Here is an 18,619-nt window from a genome sequence, read left to right as displayed (position 1 = left end):
TTAATCCATTCTGAAGTCACACTTGCTTCCTATCTAGGACTTCGTTTTTATCAATACTTATTCTGTTTTTGTCTGCTCTGACCACAAAAAGTTAGTGATTATGTCACATGGTTTCCTCTAGCCACATAGTCTTAGACATATGATTACAGACATTAGCCTTCACATGTTTGACAGCTCTGAACTAGTTTGATTCCTGACACTAAAAAACTCTATCAACTAGCTGTTGGTTCAGTTGTCGCAAGCAGTATCACTACAATATGTCAGTATAAGGAGAGAATCATTCTATCCAAGGGTAGATTAATGATCAGTCACATTTAAAATCAGGAAACGAGAGCCAGGCTTGGTAAAACATGCCTTTAATCCCAGGACTTGGGAGGCAGAGGCAGAGAGATCTCTAGGTTCAAGGCCAGCCTGGTCTACATAAGGAATTCCAGGACAGCCAGGGGCATATAGAGAGACCTTTTTTTTATAATTATGTAAGTAAATAAATAAGTGCACAGACAAATAATTATAAAGTCAGGAAATGAAATTTCACTGGGGAATACAATAGCAAAAGTATAAGGTGTTTTACTTATTTTTTGAGGTCTTTGTGTGTGTGTGTGTGTGTGTGTGTATATATAGATATAAATATATATAGTTATATATGTGTACATATATCTCTGTATATACACATGCCTGTACTTGTGTGGTTCATGCATGTGAGTGTACAGATATTCACACCCATGTTTACACAAAGAGGAAAGGGGATGCCGTTGTGCATCTTTGTTGGTCTCTGCTTTATTTCTTTAAGACACGGTCTCGCCATATGAATTTTCTATTGCTGTGATAAAATACCGTGGCTAGGCAACTCATAGAAGAAAGGGTTGATTTGTCCTTATGATTCCAGAAGGATAGGGTACATCAACCTCACTGCAGGGGCGCTTGGCAGTAGGCACACATGGTGACTGGGGCAGCAAACTGGGAGTTTACATCTTGAACCATAAGTGTACAGCCGAGAGAGAGCACTAGGAATGACAGGAGACTTTGAAACTTCAACGCCCATCCCTAGTTACACACTTTTATCAATGCCATATCTCCTAAACCTCTCCAAACAGCATCACTACTGGGAATAAGGTATTCAGATGCTCAAGATTACCAAAGACATTCTTCTTAAATCCACCATACGCTGTAAACTAGAAGAGTGTAGTTTTGCCCAAGATGGCTGGTCAGCAAGCTCTCAGAATCCACCTGTGTCTCTGCTCCTTAAATCTGGGTTGTGAGCATGTGTAGCCATGAGTGCCTTTTCACGCTGATGCTGGGGATTTGAACTCATGTTATATATTTGTACAGCAAGCACTCTTAACCTCTAAGTCATTTCAGCAACCCCTAAGTTATTTTCTTTAAAGATAATTAGAATATGATCCATGTAGAATTCCTGAAGCTATAGATGCTAGAGAGGATCGGGCGAAAGCTCTGAGGAATGGCCAGATTTTTACTAAGCCGAGGAAAACCAGAGTGCTTCTAAGTGCACGCAATGTGCCTGTGTAGATGAGGTAGAAAGGGATGGAAGGAAGAGGTTTCCAGAGAGGTGGTTGATGGGCAGTGGTGAGGCTGATCGTGTGTACAGGTTATGTAGAGCCATTTCAGAATGGACTCCCACATTAAGACAGAGGTAAATCTGCAGGTGGTACCTGATTCTGACAAGCCCTGAGTGTGTCACGTAGCAGCTTAATTATTGCCAGTGTTTAAGGTACAAGAGGGGAGGCTGGGCTAGTTCAGAGCAACTGATATCTTCCAGATCTAGATTCAGTTCCCAGTATGGACACAGCGGCTCACAACCATCTATAACAACAGTTCTAGGGTATTTGACTCACTCTTCTGGCCTTTGCAGCCACTGCATGCATAAAATGCACAGGGACACATGCAGGCAAATATCCATACACACAGTTTTAGAAAGACCCCAGGCCCTCCTTATGGTCAGCACTAGTGTGGTGAGTTAATCTTCATTGAAAACAGAACTAGATTTGTAGCCACCTGGTAGACATGTCTGGGAAAGTCTCCAGATATATTGAAGTGATGAGGGAAGGCCTGCCCTAGATGTGGGTGGCAGCATCCCATGGGATAGAATCCCAGACTGAATAAAAAGATGAAAGGGAAAAGACAGCTGGTGCCAGTGAGTGAGTGTGTTCCTGTCTTCTGACCAAGAACGCAGTGTAGCCACCTGCCTCTCCTACCATCATGCCACCCCACCATGGTGGGTTAGATCCCTGAAACCGTGAGCCAAGCTAGATCCTTCTTTCCTTAAGTTGAGTCTGACAAATATTTTCTCACTGTGATGGGAAAAGGTAACTATAGCCAGATTATGAGCAGATGTCAGTTGACATTTTCATTGACATCCTGGAGTCCTAACACCAGGTGCCACCTGCAGGTGCCATGCTATCCTTCTGTCACCCCACTTTCCATAGTTGGAGTTTAGCCAAGAAATTGGGTGTGCTGAGAAGGCTGGAATCTAAATACCACGTCCTGCTGCTGATTCATCAGCTCCTTCAGGTTCAGAGAAGGCACAGCAAATCCCTGGGTCTGAGTGTTGAATGAATGGCTTCCTGATTCTGCCTGGAGATCCCATCAGTGTGGCCCTTAGTTCATGGACTAGGACACAGAGGGATTAAGTGGTCAACTCAGAGCCTCAAGATCCACCTTCCTTGTGGGAATGGTGGCACAGAAAAAAAAAAAATCATTGTCCTGTGACTCTGGGAACAGATGCTTTCCTTGCAGACTCTAAAATGGCTAGATTTTTTTTTCTGGCCATGGATTGCCTATCAGGAGCAAGAAGGCATTGCCTTCAGCTTTTTTGCTTGTTTAGATTGTCCTGGTGTGGTCATGGGCACTTTAATTCCCTTCCACTAAATACAAAGTGTGGATGATATCATCAAATCTACCAGTCTAGCCTAGTTTCATTTGTTTTCTCTTCCCTCCTTATTGAACCCAGGAGAAGAGGTGACACTGGAGATCAAACACAATTATTTCAAGCAACTGCCTGAGCTCAGGCAGTTTCAAACAGACAGGAGATGTGTGTGACATTGTAGTGGCTCATGACAGTTAAGCCTGACCTTTATCACATTAGTCCTCACACTTCTGGTCCTCTTGCCATTCCTTTCTTTGTCCAGGCTAAGAAGTGCACAGTGATTGGAGGCTCTGGGTTTCTTGGGCAGCACATGGTGGAGCAGTTGCTGGAGCGAGGCTACGCCGTCAATGTATTCGATATCCGCCAAGGATTTGATAACCCAAAGGTGCAGTTCTTTATAGGCGATCTCTGCAGTCAACAGGTAAGGAGTAATTATAGTTTGAAAAAATGATTTTGAAAGATTGAAAAGTTATACGAAATAATTTTACATACCATGTTGTCAATATTCAGAAGGAAAACTGTTACCTGTGTCACATGGGGCTTTAGTGTGTCCTAGGAACATGAAAGCAGCCATGGGGCCATAGTCCAGAGAGAGGACAAGGCTGTATACCAAGCAAACTTCATGAAAACATTTCATCCACATATTACAGGTTGCAACATGCCAGCTGCTGCCCTAGACTATGTAGATGCTAGGTCATATGATATTCATTACTTTTAACTGAGATATAGTTTGCATGCCATAAAATTCATATTTTTCAAATGTATTTTATCATTTTTGGTTATGTATGTATGTCTATGTTGGTATGTGCATGGGAATTCAGATGTCTGCAGAGGCAAGAGGTGTTGTCTTCCACCCCTAATCAGAACCAGAGTTACAGGCAGTTGTGAGCCATCTGATGTAGGTGCTGGCCCTCAACTCAGGTCCTCTGGAAGAGCAGTGCATGCTCTTAAAACTGCTGAGCCACCTCTCCTACCCCCAGATTCATGGTTTTGAAATGTACACTGAAATAAATTTCAGCAGCTCTCTTCAAAACTGTGCAGTCATTCCCACTGTCTACTTCCAGAACATCTTCTTCGCCTCAAAAGGAAATCCTGTACCTGTTTACTTCCCGCTCTCACCCCAGCTCCTAAGCACTCCTCGTCCACTTTCAGTTATTCCATCTGTCAGCTCTGCAAATTTCATAGGTGGCCAACTTCTTTCTTTAGCATAATGCTTCCACGTTCCATCCATGTTCTGTGGGGTATTCATATTTTGAATCTTTGTAGGTATTGCAAGTTGCTCAGCAGAGCTGTTGGGTCTGTTTATGGCAGCCATCATGGTTAGTCCCTCAGATCTTTTTTCTCAAGAGTTAACCACTTTATCCCTCTCTGTTCTCTACTTTAACAACTCTTATTGTTATTGATGACCAACCTGCCCATAGGAGTCTTCTTTGGCCCATGGGAGTCTCTGTATGTTGGTTCTTGAATCTTTTTATTCCCCAATATGCTTGGAGAGCCTCCCTATTTGCCTGTGTGATAAAACAAATTCTTCCTAGTTTATTTAATATGTTTAATGTCTCAGATCTGCAGCCACCTGTTTGTCTTGGGAGGTTCATTCTAGAAGTAAGTGAAACTGACACACTTTATTAATCTCCTTCCAGTCACTGCATTGTCTGGCTTTTCATGCTACCTTTTTATTCAAGACAAGGTAATAGGAAGGGGTCAATGGAAACAAAACAAAACAAAACAAAACTTGGTTTTATCCCACATGGTTTTGTACAGTTTGAATCTTTTACAAAGAGTATGTTTTTGTGTTGCTTATATACTTATAAAAAGACAAAAGTCCAACAGGCCACAGATGACAGAGAATGTGAGAAGGCTGTTGACCTGCCCTAAGCTGGAATTTGTCTTTGTGTGCTTTTCCAGGACCTGTACCCGGCTCTGAAAGGTGTGAGCACAGTTTTCCACTGTGCGTCACCCCCACCATCCAGTAACAACAAGGAACTCTTTTATAGAGTGAATGTGATTGGCACCAAGAATGTCATTGAAACCTGCAAAGAGGCTGGGGTTCAGGTAAGGGGAATGCAGCAGTGACAAATCCCAGGAGAGTGTGCTGGCTTTTTTAGGGGGAAGGGAGAGGGAGTAGCTCCTGTTACTGTCTTCCTAGGTCTGTCCAGGTTTGCCTCTTACATGTTGAGAAGATAAAAACGGGTAAGCGCTGGGCACCAGTTGATATCACAGAGGGCCAGTTGGGGTTATACTGGTACAGACAAACCCTCTGAATGTTCAGCTATGCTAAAGCCTATTGGTCTCTGCTGTAAAAAACTATGAAATTTAGACATTGCTTATTTTCTCTGCCAAGAACAACACATACTTAACATTTTCCACCACTGTAACCCTTTCGTGTATTGGTTTGTTGATAGTAACTAAGTTCACCTTTTTGTCCAACCATTGCCACTGTCCATCTCTGTCGACATAGTAAGTGGCACTTCTACATTATTCTGCCACTCCCTAGCTCCTAGCAGCCAACATTCCCCAGTCTGTCTCTCTGATTGCTTTCAGGAGGTCATATGAGTGCATTCCAACAGTTTTTATCCTTTTGTGGTGTGTTCATTTTACTTCTAACAATGTCTGTACAGTTTGTCCACCTTGGAGCAGGTCAGGATTTTCTTCATTTGTCAAAGCTAATGTTCCCATTTTATGGATGGACCGTAATTTATTTATTCATTCATCCGTCAATAGACGTTTGTGTTGCTTTCGCCTTTGGGCTGTTATGAATTATGCTTCTGTGATTGGGGGATGCAAATGCCTGCCTCAGTCCTTGCTTTTGATTTTTTGGGTTTCTACCCAAAGGTGGAATTCCTGGACCGTAAGATAAGTTTCTGCTGAAGTTTAAAAACATCATCCCATTGTTTACTAACCTTGCTTGCATTTTATATCTGATAGGAACCTGTTATGACTTCGGCCAGAGGGTGTACAAATTTTGGTTTTGTATCAGGTTCAACAGTGTTAGAAATCTGAGTCCTAGAAAGACCTTGATGGAACCCCAGCCTCTAGGTGCAACAGCTCACCTGCCCACAGAGCTGCATGCTACAAATACTCTGAAAGTGAGAAAGGGGGGCACAGAGAGCAGGGGCTCTTCTCCTAATAATTTTCCTGGGTACATCTGTCTAGTTCCCAGTAATCAGCTGGCTTTGCAGGAATAGGTGGGAGAAGAGCTCTTCTGGATTCCCATTGTCAAAATTCCCACTGGCTAATCGTAGTACTCTGTAAGCAGAAAGTAGAGAGATGGATGCCAGTGTTCAGCTGGCTTCCTCCGTTCTTGCTGTTCAGGACCCCAGCCCATGAACACATTCAGGGTGCCTTTCCTTCCATGAACTAAACCTCTCTGGAAATGTACTCACAGGTGTATCTCCTAGATGGTTCCAAACCCCATCAAGTTGACAGTCTGAACTGTCGTTCTCGGCTATGCTTTACACTTGACAAGACAGTTTACCCTGCTGAAGTTGTCACCCACTTTGTTTCCTCTTCTTAGGTAGCCACTGGCTATCAATTCCATGCACCTCCAGTATAAGGTATTTGCTTGCTTGCATGTCAGAGGACTTTATAACAGTGGTATCACACGGAACATGTCTTTCTGAAACTTTTTTCCACTAATATTAAGTTTTAGGCTTGTTCATTCTCTGAGGGGGTAGATAGCTTGCTATGTAAGGGCAAAGAAAGTGATTTAAGGAACATTTTCTCCAACACCAAAACCAAAAAGTATTTAATGGCATTTTATCTCAAAGTTTTAATGTGTTACTTCCCATATTTTAGGCTAACTGACCAGGTATGTATGATTATATGCAACAGGGTCTTTATTTTGTTTTCTTTTCTTTTATCCATTAGTATGGTTTTTTGCATCTCCGTCAAAAATCAGGTGTCCATAGGTGTGTGGGTTTATTTCTGGGTCTTCTGTTAGGTTCCATTGATCCACCAGTCTGTTTCTATGCCAGTACCATGCCATGTTTATTACTGCTGCTCTATAGTACAGCTTGAGATCAGGGGTGGAGATAACCTCCAGAAGATCTTTTATTGTAGAGGATTATTGTAGCAATTCTGGGTTTCTTGTTATTCCATATGAAGTTGAGAATTTTTCTTTCAAGGTCTGTAAAGAATTGTATTGGTGATTTGATGGGAATTGCATTGAATCTTTAGATTGCTTTTGGTAAGATTGCCCTTTTTATTAAGCTCATCTTACGGAGCCATGTGCATGAGATATTTTTCCATCTTCTGATATCTTCTTCTAAATTTTTTAAGATTTATTTATTTATTATGTATGCGGTTTTCTGCCTGCATGTAAACCTGCACTATAGTAGAAGGCACCAGATCTCATCTCAACCATGCGGTTGCTGGAAATTGAACTAACGACCTCTGGAAGAGCAGCAAAGTCTCTTAACCTCTGAGCCATCTTTGCAGCTCTTTCTTCTGTATCTTTCTTCAGAGACTTGAAATATTTTTTAATACAAATCTTTGACTTGCTTGGTTAGAGTTACACCTAAATACTTTATGTTTTTTGTGGCTGTTGTGAAGGGTGTTGTTTCCCTCATTTCTTTCTCGGCCCATTATTTACCTTTTATATATAGGAGGGTTACTGATTTTTTTTGAGTAATTTTGTATCCTACCACTTTGCTCAAGGTGTTTATCAGCTGTAGGAGTTCCCTGATAGAATTTTTGGGGTCTCGCATGTATACTATCATATCTTCTGCAAAAACTGATACTTTGACTTCTTAATTTCCAATTTGAATCCCTTGATCTCCTTTAATTGTCTTATTGCTCTAGCAAGGACTTCACATACTATGTTGAAGAGATATGGAGAGAGTGGGCAGCCTTGCCTTGTTCCTGATTTTAGTGGGATTGATTTAAGTTTCTCTTTTTTTTTTTTTTTTGATGTTATCTATAGGCTTGCTGTATATTGCCTTTACTATGTTTAGGTAAGTGCCTTGTATCCCTGATTTCTCCAGGACTTAAACCTGAATAAGTGTTGGATTTTATCATATGCTTTTTCAACATCTAAGGAGATGATCATGTGTTTCTGTTTTTGTTTTTTTTTTTCTTTCAGCCTGTTTATATGGTGGTTTACATTAATGGATTTATGTATATTGAACCATCCCTGCATGTCTGGAATGAAGCCTACTTGGTCAGAATGGATGGTATCTTTGAAGTGTTCTTAGATTAGGTTTGCAAGTATTTTATTTTTTGCATCAATGTTAATAGGAGAGATAGGTCTGAAGTTCTCTTTTTTTATTGGGTCTTTCTGTGATGTAATCAAGGTGATTGTGGCCTCATAAAATGAGTTTGGTAATATTTCCTCTGTTTCTATTTTGTGGAATAGTTTGAAGAGTATTGGTGTTGGCTCTTCTTTGAAGGGTGGTAGAATTCTGCACTGAAACCATCTGGCCCTGACTTTTTTTTTTTTTTAGATGGGAGACTTTTGATAACTGCTTCTCTTTCCTTAGGGGATAAAGGACTTTTGAATTTATTTAATTGATCTTGATTCAGCTTTGGTAAATGGAATTAATCAAGAAAATTGTCCATTTAGATTTTCAAATTTTGTGGAGTATAGGCTTTTGAAGTAAGACCTAATGATTGTTTGGATTTCCTCAGTGTTATGTTTTTATGTTCTCCATTTCATTTCTGAGTCTGGTGATTTGTATAGTGTCTCTCTGCCTTTTAGTTAGTTTGGCTAAGTGTTTGTCTCTTGTCTTTCCTTGATTTTCTCAAAGGAGCTCTTTCTTCATTCTTTGAATTGTTCTCTTTGTTTCTAATGTATTGATTTCAGCCCTGAGTTTGATTATTTCCAGGCATCTACTCCTCTTGGGTGTGTCTGCTTTCTTTTTCTGTAGGACTTGCAGGTAAGCCTTTCAGTTGCTTATATGAGATGATTCTAATTTATTTATGAATAATTTAATGCTATAAACTTTCCACTTAGCACTGCTTTCATTGTGTCCCATAAGTATGCTGTGCCTTCATTTTCACTGAATTCTAGGAAGTCTTCCATTTCTTCCTTTATTTTTTTCCTGACCCAGCTGTTACTGAGTAGAGAGTTGTTGTGTTTTCATGTGTGTGTAGGCTTTTTGCTCTTTCTGTTGTTGTTGAGGTCCAGTTCTAATCCATGGTGGTCAGATAGGACACAAGGGATTATTTCAATCTTCTTGTATATGTTGAGGCTTGCTTTGTCACCAAGTATATGGTCTATTTTGAAGAAGGTTCCATGAGGTGCTGAGAAGAAGGTAATTTTTTTTTTTTTTTGTGATGGATGAAAAGTTCTCTAGATATCTGTTAGGTCCGTTTGATTCATGACATCTGTTAGTGTCATTGTTTTTTGTTTAGTTTCTGTTTTGTTGACTATCCTGTGTCGAGAGTGGGGTGTTGAAGTCTCCTACCATTAATGTGTTGACATTTATGTGTGGTTTAAGTTTTATTAATGAATTCTTTTACGAAGGTGGTTGCTCTGTATTTGGGGCATAGATCTTCAGAACTGTGATATCCTTTTGGTGGAATTTTCCCTTAATAGTATGAAGTGATCTTCCCCATCTCTTTTGATTAATTTTGTTGAAACTCTATTTTATTAGATATTATAATGGCTACTCCTGCTTGCTTTTTGGGTCCATTTGCTGGGAAAACCATCTTCCAGCTCTTTACTCTCAGGTAATGTCTATCTTTGTGACTTAGGTGTGTTTCTGGTATGCAATAGATTATTGGGTCTTGTTTACACATCCATTCTGTTAGTCTGCGTCTTTTTATTGGAGAGCTGAGTCCATTGATGTTAAGAGAGATGAATGACCAGTGGTTGTTAGATCCTTTTCTTTTGATGTTGGTTGTGGTAGTGTGTTTGTGTGCTTGGCTACTTTAAGTTTTGCTGTAGTGAGATTATTTATTTGCTGTGTTTTCCTGGATGTAGTTAGCTCTCTTGGGTTGTAGTTTTCCTTCTAGTATCTTCTGTAAGGCTGGATGTGTGGTTAGGTATTGTATAAATATGTTTTTCTCATTAAATATCTTGTTTTCTCCATCTATGATGCTTGAGAGTTTTGCTGGGTATAGTGGTCTGATCTGACGTCTGTGTTCTCTTAGGATCTGCATGATATCTGTCCAGGTCCTTCGGGCTTTCATAGTCTCTGTTGAGAAGTCAGGTGTGGGTCTGATGTGTTTGCCATTATATGTTACTTGGCCTTTTTCCCTTGCAGCTTTTAGAACTTTTTGTTTGTTCTGTGTACTTATTGTTTTGATTATTATGTGACAGGAGGATATTCTTTTCTGGTATAATCTATTAGGTGTTCTGTAGGCCTCTTGTATGCTTATTGGCCTCTCCTTTAAATTGGGAAATTTTTCTTCAGTGATTCTTTTTCTTTTTTCTTTCATTTTCTTTTTTTATTAATTTCAGTTTATTCACTTTATTCTTCTATGATTTTGTTGAAAATATTTTCTGGCCCTTGGAGAAGGGATTCTTCTTTTTCCTCTATTCCTTTTACTCATAGATTTTGTCTTTTCATGTTGTCTTGGATTTCATGGATGGTTTGTATGAGGAATTTTTTAGATTTTAACATTTTCTTTGACGGATACATCGATTTCTTCCACTTTATCTTCAACACCTGAGATTCGTTCTTCCATCTCTTGTAGCCTATTGGTTATGCTTACCTCTGTAGTTCCTGTTTTCGTCCCTACATTCTCCCTCTCAATGACTTCTTCTCTCTGTGTTTTCTTTAATTTTTCCATTTTTATCTTCAGATCTTGAACTCGTTTGTTGATTTCCTTCACCTGTTCTTTGTGTTTTCCTGCTTTTCCTTCAATTCCTTCACCTGTTTGTTTGAACTTTCCTCTATTTCTTTTATTTCTTTCCCTGATTTAATTATTTATTCTTTAAAGGCCACAAACCCTTTGGCTGCATCTTCCTGTATTTATTTATAAATGGCCATAATCTCTTTGACTTTATCTTCCTCTATTTCTTTACCCATTTTATTTGTTTCCTCCACTCTCGTCTTCATAAGCATAGATTTAAGGTCATCTTCTTGAATTTCACTTATGTTAGCGTATCTATGGCTACTTTCCCCTGGATAACTGGATTCTGGAGAAGCCAAATTGCTTTGGCTTTTGCTGGTTGTGCTTTTGTGTGGGCCTCTATCCATGTGGCAGTCTCAGGTGTTGGCTGTTAGTTTCTTGTGCTTGCTGGAATCCTGGGGTGGGGGGGATCCCCTTGCCAAGAAGATGGTTGTTCCTGAAGGAGGCCCCTTCAGCTTTTTCTGTATGATCATCTAATGGCTGGTGATTCTCAGGAATTGCCACAGCTCTCCTCAGTTGTGTGGTCCTGTGTGGTAACTGAGGTAGTAGTCAGGGAGGGCTCTCCTCCCACCAGAAGTAGTCCTGGAGACAGGGGCCCTGCCAATGGGTTTCTTGCTCTGAATTTAGTGTGATGCTGCTGCTGCTCTTACAATGTGTTTGCTGGGCGCAAGCCTCTTGAAAATCAAGGAGCCACGAGGTTTGCTCTGTCTAGCTAGGGAGACAGGCTTCACCATGGAGCTGTATCTGGGGGCTGATCCTATGGACCTCAGGCTTCTGTAGGTCTGAGGTTGGAGAGGTTGGAGCTCTGTGCCACAGTACCCAAGTGGTAATCAGTAACAGATGAGTGCAGCACACAGGTGTGTGGCTGGAGGCTAGAGCCCGGAGCCTGTGGGAACCCAGAAAATTTTCCTGGTATTAGCTAGGTGCGCTTGAGGTCGCACCTGATGTTTCCTTCACTATGGGGTTCCTCCCGACAGGGAAATGCCGTTTCTGGTGCTTGGGGACCCACAGTTTTTCTGTGACAGTGAATCACGAGCACAGGAGTGTGTCTCTGGGCTGGCAACTGGGCGCCTGCCAGAGCCTGGGACCTTGTCCCCGGGGGTTGTCTGGGTGACCTAAGATCGGAATGTGGTGATTGCTTCCTTCACCATGGGGTGTTCTCTCCACTGGTAAACCCAGTCTCTGGTGTTGCAAGGCCCACAGTTCAGTCTGGGATGGTGATCAGAGCATGCAGGCGTGTAGCTCTGGGCTGGCAACAGAGTGCCTGCCACAACCCTGGAAATCTTGGACCCAGGAACTCTTCCAGGCTCTTCCAGGGTTTAGCTGGGTTACCTGAGTTTGGACCTGGCTGCTTCCCACTCCTTGGGGTTTCCTGTCACCTGGGAAACATAATCACTGGTGTTTTAGGGCCCAGAGTTTGGTCTATTGGTGGCTGTGCAGTCTCTGCTGCCCTGCTCATCAGACACCTTGTGTTCTAGACACCAACATCTTGGATCCCCCTGGTTTGGTTTTTCAAGACAGGGTTTCTCTGTGTAGCACTGGCTGTAATGTACTCTCTGTAGACCTTGCTTGCCTCAAACTCAAGAGATCCACCTGCCTCTGCCTCCTGAGTGCCGAGATTAAAGGCATGCACCAGCACCACCCAGCAAGTGTTCTTTCATAAGGATGAAATATGTTCTGTCTGTAATGCCCGCTCAGTGATAGTATACTGTACTTCACAAAGATTTCATACATCCTTTGTTGGAAACAGCAATAATTCCTGACCTGTGTTTTCCTTTCAATTTTTCTACCAGAAACTCATTTTAACCAGCAGTGCCAGTGTCGTCTTTGAGGGTGTTGACATAAAAAATGGAACTGAAGACCTCCCTTATGCTGTGAAGCCCATTGACTACTACACAGAGACCAAGATCTTGCAGGAGAGAGTATGTGCTTTAAAGGCAGTTAAACGAGCAGTTACTTCAAGTGTCTCCATTTATAAGAAAATATATGTGAACATGGGAAAGTTAGTATTTTGAGGCCTGAGTACCCAGCATGAGATGTAACTTACTGTGGCCAGATAGTGTTCTCAGTATTTTCTGGAGACTACTTCCTTTACACTCCAAAATGATCTTACCATCTCCCTATTATGGGAAAATGCACTGATTCACAGAGGGATCCAGAGTCTTCATCAGGGATGCCATAGTTTCCATGTGATTATTTAACGGGGACACTGAGAATAATCCCATACTGTAGACTGGGGTACCACCAGGCACCCAAAGTCATTTGGGCAGCTGTGGACTTAAATTTCTTAGGCCTTTGCAGCACATCACACACTGTGCTTTGATCTGTAAACTGGTACTCAGAAACTGAAGCTCTATGGTGAGCTGGCATTGGCATGGGTCTTACTGCTCTGCCTATTCTCACTTCCAGCTCAGCACAGAACACAGTCACATGTAAATCACAGCAGAGCCTGTTCTCAGCTAGCCTCAAGAGGTCGTGTGCACTGTTGCCTGAGCTCAGGCTGTCAATATGTCACTGGCATGAAGTTTTGGGTACTGATCTAGAAGTCAGGAAAACTGGACGTGACTCCAACAGTAACTTACCTTGTTTTGTGGATGAACACCATTTAAAATCCTCTTAATAATAACGAGTTATCTTTGGGATTAGTCTAAAAACATCCTCAAACTCCGTTCTCTTTAGTAATAGAGCTAGCCATGATAGAGGCCAATTGAAGGCATGGTCATTCCCTTCAGCACCACAGACACGTAGCAGCATTTTAAGTGTCATGGGTTCAGGAAGCTGTGATTGCCATACACTCAGTTTATAGCTAGTTTAAAGTGACTAGGACTATAATCTATAGACTAATTTTGCCTCCCTGTTTTACTAACATTATAACAAATCATTTGGGAAATTACTTATGAGGTAAAATCTGTTTTTTTCATATAGTCATGCATCATAAGGATAGAGATAGATTCAAGAAATGCATCGACTGACTTGTTATTGTGGGAACATAGAGTATACCTCAACAAACTCAGACAGCTACGTGTCTTTGTGTATATGTGTAAGTCTACACAGTAACGGACGTGTCTGGACATGTGTATGCTTGTATTGAGGCAGGTGTCATCTTCTAAAATGTTGTCCACCTCCTTTGAGACAGGGTCCTTCATTGACCTAGAAGTTGCCAATTAGACTGAACTGGTTGTCCATCAAGCTTCAGGTATCCTCATGTGTCAGTCTCCACAGCCATGAGATTATAAGCATCTCAACACATTATGACATGGCTTCTGGGGATCAAACTCATGTACTTGTGCTTGCAAAGTAAGAGAGTTGCTTACTGAGCCACCTCCCCAACTATGTGCATGTTGTCGACTGAACTATTTGTTATATTTGGTGCATGAGTATTCTTGAAACCTGTACATGGCACCCAATTCAGGAACTCTTGGTGGTAGCAGCCTTCCTGGAGGCTCAAGGCTACGTCATTAACTGGAACTCTTCAGACTGTTTCCATAAATTGAAGCCAGGATGTACCTCCTGGCTGCACTTCACATAGCCATTGAACCCAACCTTAGCTTTCAGATTTCATCCTAGCAGATGTTGGCCAGTTTCCTCCTGTATTGGTGGTTTGTCATTGACAGATGGGATCAAGAGTTGCAGTGTGAGACGTTCCAAGGCAGACAGCTGTCCAGTGGTTTGCACAGTCATCAGTCTGTCTCCTAATGGGAATACTGCACACACAATGAGGTACAATTTCAGCTCAGGAAAAGTCTTACAGTGGCCTCTTTCTCTCCTGCTCTCTTTCAGGCAGTACTGGATGCCAACGACCCCAAGAAGAAGTTTTTAACCATAGCCATCCGTCCTCATGGCATTTTTGGCCCAAGGGACCCTCAGTTGGTCCCCATCCTAATTGATGCCGCGAGAAAGGGCAAAATGAAGTTCATGATTGGGTAAGGCAGCTCCCATTGCTCTCTGTCTCCTTCTGACCGTGTGAGCACACACACAGAAAATAATTAGACAGGGCCAAGCTGCACTGTATAACTGTCTGTGTCTGTTCAGGCTTAAAAATAACACAATAGTATAGTCCGGTAACTTCACAAACAAGGGAAACTCACAGCTCTTGGAGACTGCGAAGACCAAGATCAGCCATCAGCAAAACTGGTGTTTGCTAAGAGTCTAGTCTTTTACCTGCTGTTTATCTTTATGTGGCCCGAGGGACAAACAGGCTCCCTCAAAGCCTCTTTAATAAGGACATTGATCCCATTCATGGGGTCAGTGCTTGCATGTTCTAATTACCCTGTAAAGTTTCCACATCTGAACACCAGCACATGGGGGATTAGGTTCTAACAAGAATATTGAGTGAACACAAACATGCAGAACATACATGCGTCCTTCTCTATTGTCTTCCATGTCCTCCTGGAACTGCTGTATCAAATTCCCACAGTTTTTAATACAACACAAATTGATTTTCAGTTATGGAAATAGGAGTCTGAAATTCAGCTCTTGACAGGACTGGTTCCTTCTGGCTGCTGTGAGGAGAATATGTCCCAGGCCTCTGTGCGCTTCTCTTTTCAGCTCCTTGCATACCACTGCATCACTCCTGCTTCTACATAAGACCATCTATGCTATATGTGGGAAACTTTTCCTTTGATATAAAGACATCAGCATTGAACTAAGATGTCTTTATAAGATGTCTGTCCATGACTGACTTCATGTGCAAAGTCTCCCTTTCAGCATGAGGTCACCTCCACAATTTCCCGAGTGGCATAAGTTTTGGAAGGATATTATTCAGTGCTGTATACTCTTTCAGGTACACTGGGAAAAGATGTGCGATCCTGTTTAGAAATTAAAGAACTTGAGGATCTGGAGGGAAGCAATGACCACTGACTCCTTGAATATAGAAGGAAGTTAGTGCACTAAAAAAAGGAAAGGATGACAACAGGTGTGGCTGGCTGCTGAACATTTTTTTTTGAGACAGGGTTTCTCTGTATAGCCTTGGCTGCCCTGGAATTTTCTCTGTAGAGCAAGCTGGCCTGGAACTCACAGAGATCTGCCTTGTCTCTGCCCCTCTGAGTGCTAGGATTGAAGGCATGTGCAACTACACCCAGTGCCTTTTCTTTTGTATTTTTTTTTCTTTATCCCTGTGTCTTGTCTTCCTGTGCTTACTAAATCTCACTGATACACTGACTTGCGACTGTTGGATTACAGAGGCAGTGCTAGAAAACTTGAAGACCATTGGCATGGTGTATCCTGGGCATGTTTTCAAGATATATACCCCAAATCAGAGCCAAAGAAGACACACTGCTGCTGGTCCTGCTTGGCCATGCAGGACACCATGCTCTCACATTCAATATTTCACTGTACCCACAGGTCCCAGTGGTTCTTCATGGCCACATTTCATTACCTGTTGCAATCACTCAGGTATAGCAGTGGCAGGCACTGCTGAGGTTGAAGTGGGTTAGTGACCCAGGCTTAGTGGTGTATGCCTGTAATCCCAGCACTCTGGGAGGCAGAGGGAGGCAGATTTGCTGCGAGTTCGAGGCCAGCCTGGTCTACACAATAAGTCCAGGACAGCTAGGGCTGTATAGAGAAACCCTGTCTTGAAGAAAAAAAAAAAGAAAGGAAAAGAAAAAGTGGGTTAATCTGTTGAGTCTCAGTGCTGGGGCTTTGTGGGGCTGGTAGCCAAACTCTCAGCACAACTAAAATACTTCCTTTATACCTACAGAAATGGGGAGAACCTGGTGGACTTCACCTTTGTGGAGAACGTGGTTCACGGACATATCCTGTCTGCTGAGCACCTGTGTGAAGATGCAGATCTAGGTGGGAAGGTAAGACACTTGCTTCTCTCAGCACTTCAGGTCCTGCTGGGAAGTTCTGCATCATTGCAGCATCTTATTACTTTGACAGCCCAAATCCAGGAGCCAATATCCAGGATGGACCCAACCCTCGGGCTTTTTTCTCTAGAGCTCAATGCTCACTCCAAGCATGGTCACATGTTCCTTAGGGTAGATGTTTGCTCCTCACACTTGTCCTCCTTATATTTCAGACCCATCCTCCCTTCCCAAGCACATGTGGCTCATATTACTCAGGCTTGCACTCCTGTAACAAGCGATGTATATGAGTCTCCTAACATTTGACCTCCAAAAGGCAACTGAGTTGAGAAAACCTGCTGGGTTACCGGCACCTGGCCTCCCATTTCTCAGGATCACTATTGTCCTTGTGATGCACCCTGAGTACTCAGTACTCTTTTCTCCCCCTGGACCTTTTCCATTTTCCCACTTACTACTTTGGGGGTGGTTGGAAATGGGATGCTTATACTTTGGGGGTTGAAAGATCTATGGAACATTTGTTCCATGTAAAGATAAAACCAAATGTAACTGCCTAAGAGCAAGCTGAAGTTCACTTAAAGACAAGGCCTTTTTGCAGACTTTATAGCACTCTCCCTCTCTGCCTTAATTAAACACTGCAAATTCTGCGAGTCTAAGACAGACTGTTATACACTCCACCACTAGGCTTGTGAGGCCTGATAACACAACCACACCCCACACCGTTTAGTGCCCCTGCAAAAGAGATGGGGCAGGCAGGAAGCCAGTGTGCCCTTGCTTTTCCACAGAAAGAGTTGTAGGTGGAGCCAGCAGCTAGCTGAGCTTGGGGACCCATGTTGGCCTGTTTGTTCCAGCAGCTGTGCAGGGCTCTCTAACTCTGTGTTCCTTCACCAGGCATTTCACATTACCAATGATGAGCCAATCCCTTTCTGGACGTTCCTGTCCCGCATTCTGACAGGCCTCAATTATGAGCCCCCCAAGTACCACATCCCCTACTGGGTGGCCTACTACCTTGCTTTCCTGCTGTCTCTGCTGGTGATGGTGGTCCGTCCTCTCGTCCAAATCCAGCCAACCTTTACACCAATGCGCGTGGCACTGGCTGGCACATTTCATTACTACAGTTGTGAGAAAGCCAAAAAACTCATTGGGTACCAGCCACTGGTCACCATGGATGACGCCGTGGAAAGGACTGTGCAAAGTTTTCACTACCTGCGGAAGGACAAGTGAGGTTCCCCAGTGACCTCACTAATAACTTTCCCTTCTTTGTTCTGATGAGCCAATATCCTTAAGGGAGTTTCTTCTGAGCTATGTGTCCCTCGCTGGTTAGATAGTAGCGTACCTGACTCGCCCCATGACATTCCCGTGAGGAAAGGAGACATGTCTTCCAGAAAAGCACTGGACTTCTTAAAGCAAGCAGACTCCTGTCCTACTGCTTTGGTCTTTCTCTCTCCTCCCCCTACTAATCTCTTCTGGCATCATTAAGACAACACTGAGTAGACCAACACCAAAGTGAAAGCCACAAGACTTCATTCAAGGTCTTAAGAATTGAAGCAAAACCAGAGATTGTAATCACAGAATAAGAATTCAGACATACATTTCATAGGTTCACAGTAAAAGAGAAATATTGATGACTGGAATCTCTAATCCCCAATCCCTAAGGATAAATCCATAAATGGTTCCTTGTTCCCTTGCCTGCTGTCAGGGTCTCTTTCAAAGGTGGTTGCAGTGTCTGCCTGCATTGTTTTTCCATGAAACATTTCCCTTTATCCACATTATCTGGTGGTGGTCTTTATTGCTCAGTGGTGATGCAGCCTTTGCTAGTATGGTACAGTGTGTGCTGTATCAGCTGAACAGCTCCTAATTAACATGGGATGCTGGGCTAGTTGGCAATAAGCCGAAGAAGGTGGCCTCCTTCACCTCCATGATGTTTGAGAGAAACTCTTCCATGAGTCGATGCAGAATGCAGACATCCTTGCAGCTCACTTCACAAAACAGATCAGGCCACCTTCCAAAGAGTACAGCCCATCCAACCAGCCAGCATTTTCTGTTCTCTGAACTCAATGAAATGTATTTCTGAAGAATTCTAACAACAACTTCTTCTTCTTCTTCTTCTTCTTCTTCTTCTTCTTCTTCTTCTTCT

At 42.5% G+C, this 18,619-nt stretch overlaps 1 protein-coding gene across 4 annotated transcripts in view; it reads left to right on the top strand.

The window, feature by feature from the left end:
• Positions 1-18,619, top strand: part of Nsdhl (NAD(P) dependent steroid dehydrogenase-like) — a 28,640-nt gene that overhangs the window by 9,905 nt on the left and 116 nt on the right. For 3 of the 4 annotated variants that reach the window (XM_055608768.1, XM_055608767.1, XM_055608766.1), the window contains 6 exons: positions 3,147-3,305; positions 4,790-4,936; positions 12,475-12,603; positions 14,462-14,604; positions 16,380-16,482; positions 17,374-18,613. In XM_055608768.1, coding sequence (XP_055464743.1) covers positions 3,147-3,305; positions 4,790-4,936; positions 12,475-12,603; positions 14,462-14,604; positions 16,380-16,482; positions 17,374-17,706 — 1,014 coding nt within the window. In that variant the 3' untranslated portion in view covers positions 17,707-18,613. Of the gene's footprint in view, positions 1-3,146; positions 3,306-4,789; positions 4,937-12,474; positions 12,604-14,461; positions 14,605-16,379; positions 16,483-17,373 lie in introns of all 4 variants that reach the window. The other variant, XM_055608764.1, reaches the window with a different exon arrangement.

This window comes from Psammomys obesus, unplaced genomic scaffold, assembly GCF_907164565.1.
Source record: "Psammomys obesus unplaced genomic scaffold, mPsaObe1.curated_primary_1811, whole genome shotgun sequence".
Classification (NCBI taxonomy): domain Eukaryota; kingdom Metazoa; phylum Chordata; class Mammalia; order Rodentia; family Muridae; genus Psammomys; species Psammomys obesus.
This window is presented reverse-complemented; position numbering and strand designations above follow the sequence as displayed.